This window comes from Prorops nasuta, unplaced genomic scaffold, assembly GCF_024137725.1.
Source record: "Prorops nasuta isolate Cenicafe-Biocafe unplaced genomic scaffold, Cenicafe_Pnas_1.2 PNAS00015, whole genome shotgun sequence".
NCBI lineage: Eukaryota > Metazoa > Arthropoda > Insecta > Hymenoptera > Bethylidae > Prorops > Prorops nasuta.
This window is the reverse complement of record NW_027116812.1, coordinates 219,965-233,268: the sequence shown is the minus strand read 5'-3', so window position 1 is coordinate 233,268 and position 13,304 is coordinate 219,965. Positions and strand designations below refer to the sequence as shown.

Here is a 13,304-nt window from a genome sequence, read left to right as displayed (position 1 = left end):
AACTTTTATTACAGCTATCTTAATTATTATCATTCCCCTCAATATTTATCATATGATCATTTACCTTTATTATAAGCAGTTGTTTTACTAGAGTGTTAGGTAATAACATAGCTATTTTACAATTAAATGGGATTTTATTTGTTTAAGTAGTAAAATAATGCCATGTATGTACATATGCGTCTTACTCTTTCATACATATAAACAAGTTCTTTTCTTTTAAGAATATGTATATCACGTTATAATTAACAGATACACTATTCCTGCGCAGCAAAGTACTTTTATAACTCTAATAACAATTATTTAAAAATGTACATTTGCACGCTTAAAATGCTACTTGCTCTTTGTATTTTCTTTCCATCTTTTGTTTTTTAATCTCCATTAATAACACAAGTAGCCGATTTACAGTAACCTCCTTTTTTATTCATTTATGCTTGAAACGTTGAGCGCCACATCAACCATCGGTGTCTAATACTAGACTTTCGGTTTAGGCCGTGTTAACCATCGCTGATTGACAGTGGGTAACATGATATAAAACTAGAAAATTAGACTTGTCGCGTAATGTTTTGTATGCGTGTCTATAGGGATTACATTCTAAACCTAAACTCTTCTACTACGATAAGAAACATTGGCTCAGTAATTTCAGCGTTTGCAAGTGGTGCGCGTGGCCTGACGGGGACTTCCTCAAAAATCAGCGTGGCGCTCAACGTGTTAATACTGTACAAACAATCAATGTTTTGAACTACATACGTAAATTGTTAGGAAAATTATTCTAATCTATTTTACTTTGTGCCAATTACTTCATTTTTCACAGATAATCACAATATATATTTACTTCCATTTTAAATGGACTGATATACTTTTTAACATTTTTCGTCTTAAAGCATGTATCAGTTTTCTTTAATCAGACCGAATAATCTAATTTAAATAATGTTATCGGGAAAACTTTAATCTATTTTTTGAAATACCGCACATGATAGTAGTATATATAATGATTATATTTTATAAGGAGAATATTAAATACAGCTCTGTGCTCTTTCGTATTTCTATTGGGATCTGAACTGCCAGGCGTTAAAACCAATATGGCCGATGCAATCCTGAAAGATACCACATGTTTTGCAATTCGAGTTTGAATAAATATTAACAATATAGTGTATGAAATGTTTCTTACAACCAAAGAAGTATACCGATTTGCAAATACAACTCCTTTTACGATAAATTTTTTACGCGTGAGCTGTAACTCTAAATAGTCCAATTGACTTTTCAGGAAAGAAATAGTTTAACTAATGGCCACTAGAGGCGCTTTGGAGCTAGTCAGAATCGTCAGAAGAGTCAGATGAGTCAGATCCCGTTTCAGAGGAACTGTGGGAATCAGAAAGCTCAGATAAAAGAGATCTCTTTTCTCGATACAGAATTGTATCAATTCTCTCCAAATATCTCTTAGAATGTAACATATATTTGTTATCATTTAACCTCTCATTATAAAAAAAACGAATAACAGATTTAAATTCATTTTCAAATTTCAACATGAAATATCTATCGGGCTTTTGTATATATAATTTCTCTAGAGTCTTATAAGTTATTTGCGCATGCGTTAATAATCTAGAAAATTCCAAATAGCTTTTTATATTATAAGATGCTCGCATAAACTGACAAATTTCTATGCATTTTTTCACTTTAACTGCTTTGGGATTTAATGTCATTAAACCATTTACCAATTTATGGAGTATAGTCATAATGTCATCCTGATTCATAGAAAAAAAAGTAAATTAATTTTTTTGAAGAATTGAAACAATCAACTTATATAAAATATACGTCTGCTAAAGGTGCAAAGGAACGTGTACGTAAGAATTCATTTGTCTCAAAATTTATAAGAGTTAACAACTTTTTGGTTACGATCCCATCAAAGTATAAATATCAAGAAGATTAAAACATATTTTTGAAACGAAAAATCGATATCGCTTATAGTTTCAGCAATAATTGCATTATGCTCACATTCTAATGCATCTTAGCAGAAACATTACATACTACAGAAATAATATAATTAAAACTTACAAAATGCTCACTAAATTCATCATCTGCTGGACAACTCTCGATTTCTTCTAAAAAGTTATCTCCACGCATAAAGTCCAAATAAACGTTTTTAGACTTTGAGTCGTTGCCGCAGCATTCTTTCCATCTGATATAAACGCGACTAGAGCGACCAAAAACGTTTGCACAGTCACAGGGGAATCCTAATCTTCTTCCAGTATTTTCCAACATTAAACTCATTTCTATTAATTCCATACCATATATTGGATGTTCTCCAGGTATCTTTTCTACGACACCTTCTGTTTCTAGCATCGTAATACGCAATGCTTGCGCGATATTTCTACCGTCGATGCAGTTCCATTGGCTACCCTCAATGACGTTCTCACGCCAAAAATTTAATTTTTCCTGAGACACAAAAAATATTGGATGTTCGGGAAACATTTTATGTAAATTGCTCATCGTATTATTTGTTAAGCTGTCGAATATTTTTGGAGATTTTATTATTTGTAATCCTTCACCGAGATGGCATAACCATTCAAACCATTCATATGCCAGGCTACCAAATTTTGATAGTGTTTGCTTTTCTGCAGGGAGATCTAAGAGTTTCATCCATTTATTTGTCACATAAATTCTCTTCATATGTTCCCAACTTTTCATAAATTGTGAAAACTTCATTCCCCGGCGAAAAGCATAATAATAATGTCCAGGATCTATCGTAGCACCATAACTATAAACAAAATGTTTCAATATATTATAAAAAAAATGTTTTAACCCAAATAGGTTATTTCACAAAAATATGCAAAGTTTGAAACTGCATACATTGTCATACAACATAATAGATCACTGAAAACGTAATTTTCTAACATTTGGAATTTGTAGGACAATGCATTGCTCAGAATTTGATTCTTAATCAAGTATGCATTAAAGAAAGTAAAGAAATATTCATTTTCCAACATACAGGGTTCTCAACAATCTTATTCTTCGAAAAGTACATAATCTCAATAGCTATGAAATAAAAAAAAAATGTTTCCAACAAAACTTGTAACATTTAAAATATTCTATTTATTGATATTATCAGTTTTTCCATAGGGGAGGGCATGCTAAATACTGCATAAGGGTAATTTTAATTTTCAAAATGTAGCCGTCGATTAATTTAATGCATATCTTATAATTTATCTCAAATGCTTTCTAAAACCTACCTTTATATTTTTAATTTCATTAGTATTTTTCGTGATTTTGAACCATTCTCAGATTTTTTGAGAGCCGTTTTGTAAATTCTACATTTATTACTCTTTACTATAATATCTTAATCTTAATAGTCTTTTAATAAATTTTTTTAACGAATATATTTAACTGATATATTTACAACTAATTTAATAAAAAATTTCTCTTACCTTATAAAATAATTATAAATATGTTCACATTCTCCCAAAATAAACTCGGCGACTAAAGGCGACACACCATTGTCAGTGTCAATGAAATTAGTTAATACATTATAATAATCGTAGCTTAAATAATATTCAAAGTTTACAAGTGAATACCACTCACTATATCCTGTATCATAACGAGAAACTAAATATTTGAATTTCTTGATAAACGTTAAACAGTCCTCCCACAATTTTTTCCAACAAACAATTGTATCATCGTCCTCCACGTAATCCTTGTAAACTTCTCGCATCCAGGGCCATCTTTTAAAAAAAGTATTCAAATTATTCATATGATTTTTCACATTAAGAAATATTGTCCAACAAATACAAAAATATTATTAAAATATTCTGCACTAAGTGTTTGTAAGTTTTAAAATAACAAATTTAGCGTTTATTAAACATTTACTTATTTAGTCCTACCTCGCGAATAAGTAACTACTTAAAATATTTTAAAACTTACCTCTCGAAGTATTTTCGTTTCCAAACGATTTGCCCATTATATACGTAGTAAAGTTTCTTACACGTCATTGACAAATTTAATACATCAACAATCGAAATATCTTTATATTCTAATATTAAATCAACCACTTCACTGGGTAAGTCTGTTATAGACACATTCTCTGGCATTTTTAATAATTCGTTTAAACCTTTATCCTTATTCCGTGCACTCCGAAGACTCTCAACAGTTTGTGAGACTGAAGAATAAAGCATATACATCTGGCGTCCACGCTACAGTGAAGCCAATATTGAGGAGGTGGTTTCAATAAATGGAACTTAAGCTTAGTACAGTATTGGCTAAGGTCAATTGTCCTACCTGAGAACCCTCAATACAATCCTTATAGGCCAGTAAATCTACTCGTTACTTATATTTAAGACCAACTAAAGCATAGGTTATCTTTTTCTATTACTGTTAGGTGAAAAAGGACAATCGATACTTTAAGTCGGACTTAAATATAAGCAACGACTATGAATACCGGCCATAGATCGGTCTTCGTCTTACGTATTTCCAAAGCTAAAATTCAATCCTTGCTTGATTTATTAAAACCAACCTGAATCTAAACGAACCCCCACATCCTCTCTCTGACCTTCCGCTAATATAACTGTACACTCGGGAAAATATATTCTGTCCAACATATAAACAAATGCTTTAAAGGACCTTACTTCGATAGCGGTCAACACTTTACCACATCACGCTGCCTACCTGGTCTAGCACCGAGTCCTGAGCAATGAACCTATAACAATAAAGTGAGGAAAATCAAAGAATTCTAATATACCTGATGCATAGAATACGAAATTACAATTGAGATTTTTCTGACCTTTATTATTTTCCAAGAAATTTGTAATCACGTCTAATTGCAACCTAATGATATAATTAATCGTAGGTTAAAATTTTTAGATTTTTATTAATTTCTATATCATTTTTATTCTATTTACTATCTGAATATTATATACTATTCTTCCATATATGAAGAAGCATTTATACTGGTAAACCGTAGCGGTTGCTTTAACATTTACACCCATTGGCTTAAATTTGCAAAGAACATTCTTTTTTAAATAATATTCTTATTCACTCTTATTTTCACTATTTGTGCTATTGATTTTGTGCTCCAAATGTTCAAGATTTTCAAAAACATTTTTTGAAAGTCGATGACACATATTTTTTATTTTCTACAATTTATAATTTTTGAAACTTTTTTTGCTTGCAGAACTTTTGTACACCTTATATATAATGCAATACATTTCTATCCTCGTAATTATACTGCGTTAGTTAGCTAATTTGTTTTGGAGAGAATCGAATCGAAAAAAAAATGCCTCACATGTTTATTATAATTACGATCTACTTGCACTTGTCTACGAGGTATAAAAATTCAGAAACAATTGCTTTAAATATATTATTGAGATTCCGTACAATACAATTTTTGGAATTATTTGTCGATTCATACTAAGCCATATAGTTATTATCTTCTGCAGAATATGCTACGACTTTATTTTTAATTTTGTTAAAAATATATTAGAAATAATTTCTTATTTAATATTCTATTTATTCTTCAGATACACATAAATTTAGAGTTTGAACGTCATCTACTTTTTTCAGTAGAATGAGGATTCTGGTGTTGGAGATTGTTTACATTTCATTACATGAGACATTAAAAGTAAAATTTGACTAAACTTTCAAACACAATTACTAAATTCTGAATTTTTTTCAATACTCCCTGACACTTAATAATGTTCAATTTGATGATTTAAGATAGCATATTCTAGACTTTTGTATGTACAATCTTGCGGTTAAGGGAAGGTAGTGCCTCGACGGCGTATATGTATATGTATTGCGTTATTTGTCGTCGAGACACTACCATGTCTCTTGATTTACTTCTGTCTTAACCCTTTCCCCCCTTTCCTACCCAATATCCTTTGAGAAGAACACTGAATAACAAAATTTTCAAAACATTGAAAACGCATATTATCCGAACAAAACTAAGGTAGATGAATTGGTACTATTTTTGTTAGCTAATAGGCAAACATAATATTGGAAAACTTCTAGAAAAAAATATATATTCAAATTTAGATTACGTATAAGATGAAACCATTAAAATTTTGTTTAACGCTGTCAGAAAAAAATCAGGTAGAAAAGGGTTAAATAAACTGATGCGTTATAATACTTTTCCTCTTAAAGCATGTGAACCACTTTTCTTTAACACTAAACATATCATAGATCTTTTATACACGCGTGTTTACATTTGAGGGTCATTTGACCGTCAAATGGTAGCTTTAGTGTTAATCAGATTGAATAATCTAATTTAAATAATGTTATCGGGAAAAAATTTTTCCAATTTTCATAAAAATGGACATATCAATTATTCTATTTCATATTTGCGTGTCTTCAAAACCGGAGTGTATTTTCATATCTGTGCTCTTGTCGACTCTGTTAAATTAAAAACTTAAAGCTAAAACGAAAACACTTTTAGAGCGTCTTTTCACATTTCGCAATGGACGATTTTACTCGTTGCTTGCACACTTTTTGAAAAGAGCAGTGAGAAAAATTAAACATCAGTTTTGATCAAATATGAAATAAATCACTGCACTTCACAAACAAAGAATGTTTCAAAACTGCAGGGACTATCATTCCATTTAAGACCTTTTCCATCACGATTCCAAAGCTCCAGGCAGTGCTCTTCCTCTCCGTTCTCGTACCTGTAATTATTTATATGAATTAGCATCTTAAAGCTCTAGACATTTAATTATGTCGTGAACCATTATAAATAAATGGATAAGGAAAATACTCACTTGAAATTATTAGGTTCACCAACGTTCCAGTTTTCGAAAGTGATTGGTCGTCCATTAGCCATCCAGAAGAAAGTTCCCTCTTCCGCTTGATCAGTGCCGGAAGTCCAGAAATGTTCGTGACCAAGTCCAAAATCTTTTATGTGTTTTTCTAATCGATCATTCTCCTCTTGAGATGCAATACTCGCTAAATGCATACCGTGATATCGGCAGTATTGCGAGGCTCTGTACCAATTAGCCTACAAATTGAGAAAATTTTTAATAAGCAATATCATGTAAATCAGGTGGGGCTCGAGTTAAACATATTCAATTTAATAAAATCAGAAGAATAAAAAGAGTTTAGCGAGCAAGGTTCTGATGCGGAATACAAATGGATAGGATTCATTTCTACAGAGCTCAGGCAAGAACTGGTATTCGAATGTAACGTATTTTTTAGAAAAATCATATTTTTGTCATCTGACAGCTCGTAATATTGTGTATAGTAATAAAAAAAATATCATTTATATTCATAATGCTACTTTTCACAATACATATATAACTATCGCTAACACTTATGTCATCCTTTTTCTTCAATTAATTGCTGCAATGAAATACAAACATAAAATAGCACTGGGAAGTAATTTCTTTCCAAGTGCAGACGCTACACTCTCAATGTAGTTCCGCGCGCTAAGTATAGAGGGTGTTCCGTTTAAAAAGTGCTAATATCTGTAAAAATATGCGGGATATTGTTCGTAAATGTTGTCAGAGGGGATACATGATGAAAATACGGGATTAGCTTTGATTCATTTATTGAAGGGCACACGATCGAAGGTTACCTGGAATTTTTAAAAATAGAAATCTATATCTTCATTACTTATTTTTAGAAATCACCTCGAAGACTTTCAAAAACGCTATATGAATATAAAATTTAATCCAAACGTTTATGAGATATTTGGATTTAAAATTGTAGATGTGTGAGTAAACTCACATGAATATGTGTAAAAGTCACATGTACATTAATTGCTTTAGCCAAACCTGTGTAAATCTATGAACAAACTAATATTTCATAAACAACTGAATTAAATTGTACACTCGGTAGTTTGGAAAACTCTTTAGATAAGCTACAAAAATACGCAATGAAAATGAAGATTTCGATTTTAAGAAACGAGAATCACCTTCGTATGACCTTTAATAGATCGATTAAAGTTTAATCGATATTTTTATTATCTGTTTCACTCGAAATCCTATAAAACTTTTATGTAAAATATTTTTTTTTTTTATACTTTTCAACACATTTACCTGTAACGTTTACAACGGGACACCCTGTATATGCCCTCACTGGATGGACGGATTTGAAAGGAACCCGACGGATTCACAGGAATGGTTATCAGTGCAGGATTGATTATGGATTATGAAAATGACGTCATGGGCAGACTCCCATTTAGAAACGCTCATAATCCTAGTTTCGAGCTGGAATCCGTGTAAACTATCGAATCTACCGAACGTCCGCAGTATTTAATGCAAAGAGCTGCAGATTTTGTAATCTACGGCAATTTTTTAACTAGTTTTAATCCTCTTCACCGGAAAATGTAGAGATTTCGATTTTTCGAGCGAAAAGTATTTCCTTCAATTTATCCAATCTATTCTTCGTTTAATTATACTATAACTATATATATTTATGTATATACATTTCCCGGAAATTATTATATTTCTCTTTCTCTCTCTCTCTCTCCCTTATTACTAAAAAAAATAACTTTCTTAATATCCGAAATATATAATTTATTCTTTATGGTCTCTTGATAAAATAATTAGCTTCATAGAGTTTAATCTCAAGTGCTCTTAATTTAAATGAAGTATATGATTCATTCGATCAATATTTACTATTTACAATCACACATAAGCACTTAGTGCTAAATGATTCCTTGATTTAATTAATTTGCACACTTTTCCAATTAATATTAACTAAATATTTCTTTCCTTGTTGACTTTCGTGGCCCAAGCCTTTTAGCAGGTCTTTCAACATTTTTATCGTTATTGTGACGACTATTCAAAGTTTTTCTCCGTCAGTTTAAACCTGATTCAATTAATCTTTTCCCTCCACTTTCTCTTATTGCGTGACCTTTTAATTTATGAATAAATTCTATAATCGAATGAACTTTACACTGCACAGAGAGGTATCTATATTTATAAAGGAAATTATCATTCCACAAAGTCTTCATTTCTAATAAAGCTAAAATCCTCGCTTGATTACAATACATATATACAACGAGTGAAAATGCAACTGCATTTGGGTTATTGTTAGCTTGGACCGAGGCATTGCTCGCTTACGAATCGTGTTTATTTAAGCCTGTTACCTCCGACTCTAACTCCGGTGCTCTTTAAACGAGAGAGCAGAACCCAGTTAATTGCTTGCGGCAATCGAAGAACGTGGCGAGAATCGAAGAGCTCGCGCAAACGCACAAGTAAATAACGCCCTAGCTTTGCTATTTACCGTCATTTACTCTCAATTATTCGTTAAACCAAATGAACCGATCCAGTAACAACGCAAAATGGACCAAATCTCAAAGGTCTTTTTGCCTATAAAAATTAAGCTTGGAACTCAATCGGCAAAAACCATAACGCTTTCCACGAATCGAATAGAGTCTTGTTAAATTAACTGCTTCTTCAATTACCTTGAAAAATATTCCTAAATAATATCGCTTCTCGCCTAATTTCAACAAAGGCATTGTCCATCTCGAAGCTGCCAGTGCGCCACTGTGCTCGTCCACGCAATTCGGACAATCATCTGGAACATCAAGCATAGGATTAATCATATATATATATATATACATGTATAGTTGAATACACTCGAGGGATTGGAATAAAAATTGGAGTAACATAAAATAGCGAGACTGAACGTTAAATAAGATCGGACCACCGTCCAAACTCAAGGCTAAACTGTCTCGGTCGAAGGGTACGAGCAAGGTGGCTTTCCGCATATTTTAATAATCTCTTCGTTAATCGGGCTGTGCGGGAGAAGAGCTCGTGCCGCGGAAAACATTATCGGAACAGCATTAATATTCAACGGATGCTTTAATAGATTGCTCCTCGTTGTCCCCAGCCATTTTTGCAAGCAGAATTTTTTTGTCCTCCGCTGTGGCAATACCGACAAAATTCTGGCATTCTGGCAGACGGAACGAGGAATCGAATGGACAAATCATTCAAAGTCCGAATACATACGAGTAACACAATCGTCCGAATGGCCATTGCGCGTGTGAGAAAGCTATTAGCTCGTTTGCTTTCGAAAACATAATTCAAAGGAGATTCGAAAGGTGGGTACTAACGATTCGATCCGTTAGAACGAGCTGTCCAATCCTCTTTACGATCCCAGAGAGAATTAAGGGCAATTAAGTTTCTCTAACTCAACACAAATTCCCTTCCCTAACTATTCGCCCCCCCCCCCCCCCCACGCGTGTAACACTCCGCACCACTCGATCTAACATATCTCAAAATATACAAACGAATCGATAAAGAATTTTCTTTCGATCTCGCAATCAGTGTGATTTCAGCGAAACCACTATAGCGATATCGTAAAACGCTAATCGAGTAATTCCTATGTGATGGATTATAATAATTTAGCATTGCGTTTTCCTAAGCTACTGAATTGCCGCGCGTCGATCCTATAGCGAGCAACTTTGATTCAAGGTCTTCGCTCTCTTTTCGTCGTTAAGGTACAAGGTTATCCCGATTTCTCCCATGTGATTCGCGTTGCGTAAAAGAGCGTCTAATGCATATCGATCGAGCAATGGAACGTTATTTTCATGAAAATTAAAGCGCTACCAGCTGGTTCGCTCGTAAATTAGGCGTTTCTAGATAGAACGAGTTCTCTCTCGTATATTTGCACAGTCGCGTCTATATATATATATATATATATATATATATATATATATATATGAAAGCAGGAAATAATCGTAAAAATGAGGATTAATCGCGTTAGGAGTTTACTGTTACGCGTTACGAAACAATTCTGGAAAGGGAAAAGCAGTGTATTTCTATGGGTGGCCGTCTATGGATAAGTGGAATAGATAAAAGTTGTGGCAGAGTCAGGCAGGTGTGCTGAATGCTTTCTTTGCGGAAACTGGCAGGATCCTCTGAGATTGACTCACGAGTACCGAGATGGAATAATCGTCGAGAGCATGCAGTGAATCCGTTCCGACCATGGGAATTTTGCCAGTAGCTTTTATCAAGTATTAAAATACATTTATAGCACATCTCGCTTCGCACAATCAATATTTACTCTCACAGTTTTCTCCCCACAATAATATTCATTTATTTCGTACACTGTAGAAAAAACTTGTGTAAAATTACAGGGACGATCGTAGAGGCATTTTTTTAACTAATAATTGTCGTAAAAATATATTATTAATTTAAGAATAATTTCGCAATAATAACTGTAACATTGTTATTTTGCAGTCTTATATAAATTTACAACGAAAAACTTGGGTTACAAAGTTGCTCACCAATGTCATTGTCGTTATCTAAAAATGTTCTATTCTTCAACAATAAGAGCAAGTCTCGGTGGTATTCGATTATAGAAAACAAAAGGAACGGAAATGAAAATTGACAAAGGATGGAAAGAAAAAGGACCTTATTGTTAGTCAAATTCGACTTTTATTAGTATGTATAGGAATAAGGTGGATGTTATACGAATAAAGGAATCGGACAAATTATTATTATTATAGAACTTGAGGTTAAACGAATCATTGTCAACGACAAAGAAGTAGTATCGATACTACATATATAACAATAATACACACATATACACACATGTGTGCGGACATTTAGGGGAAACAGAAAACCTTGAACAGGTACAGCAATAACAAAGCCGACTGCCTCGCATAAGATATCAATTTACGAGCACGAACGATCTCGAGGACTTTGGGTGAGACTCCATTCTCTCATTAAGAGAAACACAAAGGATTTTCCCATAGGTTTTCGCGTATGCTTTGCTAAACGGAATGCCAGCTATTCCACCAATAAGTATTTCATGGCAATTTACCACCCCACCGGAAAAGCCAATAAAACTCCCAAAGAGAGCAAAGCCAATCAAAGCAAGAATAGATGCGGCATTCGCAAAGCTTGCAACGCTCTAAACATGTAACTCTTCTTTCCAAACAAATTTCAAAGGAATTTCAGGTGGAGTGCGAGAGTGATACGAGCAAAGATATTATTTATAAAAGCTGCGAAGAGCGTTTTATCGTGGAGAGGACACGCTAAGATCAATAAAGGTTTTGTTGACCAAGAAGGAGGAAGAGAAAGAAGCGATAGAGCAAAGTTTCATGAAAAACGAAGCCTTCCAACTAGAAGACAAGTAGCATCGATAAATCAGCCTTTCGGCTGGCGTGCAATCGAGTCTACTACGGAAGAGTAGCGGAAGTTGGTCGCGGAACCGCGGATCGATACCAGCCATCTCGTTCTAAGATCCTGCCAAATCAACTTTCTTAGTTTCAAAGCCCTCTCAAGGTGGTTTGGATGGTTCGGGACGAAAGTCAAAACACTACGCTGTCTCGCCTCGAGCTCTCTTTGTGCCAAACAATCTTATCGTCAATGCCCCCCCCCCCCCCCAGTCATCTTGTACAAGCCTGGATCAAGTTTTATAGTTCGAAGGTCGGCAAACTTATTCCACTCGACGAAGGTCGTGGAAAGGTCAAACACTATTGCAACAACGACCTGCAACTTTTATGTCGAATTTTTATCTATTTAAACAAATATATGAATTTCTATCTTAGGATTTTTTTCATGATTGAAGAAAAATTAGAAAACTACTCGGTGTATAAAAAAACATTGGGAAAGGTAGAACTGTCTAATAATAAGCTTGGAATAGCTTTTGGAACGATAAAGAGAAGAGCGGAAGCGAGAAAAATGAAAATGGAAAAAATAACATACCGCTTAGTCTACCAGGGACCGCTTCCAAGGATCCAATGATCAGGAGTGTGAACAGAAGAGTGTACGTCCTTGCCATTGCTTGCTGGATATCCTGCGATTACCGATCCTTTTGCACATAAGTCCTACAAGGTGTACGCGCACATGTATAATGATGTTTTTATTATTTCTGTAGAATTTATTGAAAGAGAATGAAGAAAAAACCCAGTTGTTCCTTAATGAAGAAAAAATAGAATTTCAGAGAAAATCCATGAACAAAGAGAAGAGGGAAAACGCGAAAGAAACTTGGGCAGCGACTGTTAAGAAATTGCAAGTGGCATTCACCGGTTTGCATGCCACAACACGGAACACCTTTTATTTTCAATGTTTATTAGAAATCAAGTGCAATGGGCGCTGCTAATGTCAGCTAACCGGTCATGCGCGTTGCATCAGAGTGGTATGAATAAGTTTTCTTTCGCGCCAAGCCTAAACCAAGCTAATCTAGTCTAACCGGCAAGGTTAGCGCTGTAATAATTTTGCTTCGTGAGATTAAAAAAAATTTTAACGGTACAGATCGAAGATGTTCCACTTCAATTAAAAAAATTCCTATCACTGACTGATTTTACTAATTAAATGATACTAAAATATTTTTCCCATGGTTATTTAACAATTATTTTTAATTTAGTA

The 13,304-nt window shown here is 33.6% G+C and overlaps 1 protein-coding gene across 2 annotated transcripts in view; it reads right to left on the bottom strand.

Annotated features, from left to right (window-relative positions):
• Positions 1-4,889: 4,889 nt before the first annotated feature.
• The window catches only part of LOC136778809 (uncharacterized), a 38,339-nt gene continuing 29,924 nt past the window's right edge, over positions 4,890-13,304 (bottom strand). For both annotated transcript variants that reach the window (XM_066735935.1, XM_066735936.1), the window contains 3 exons: positions 9,389-9,501; positions 6,741-6,976; positions 4,890-6,647 (listed from right to left, as the gene is read on the bottom strand). In XM_066735935.1, the coding sequence (XP_066592032.1) occupies positions 6,530-6,647; positions 6,741-6,976; positions 9,389-9,501 (467 nt within the window). In that variant the 3' untranslated portion in view covers positions 4,890-6,529. The remainder of the gene's footprint in view (positions 6,648-6,740; positions 6,977-9,388; positions 9,502-13,304) is intronic.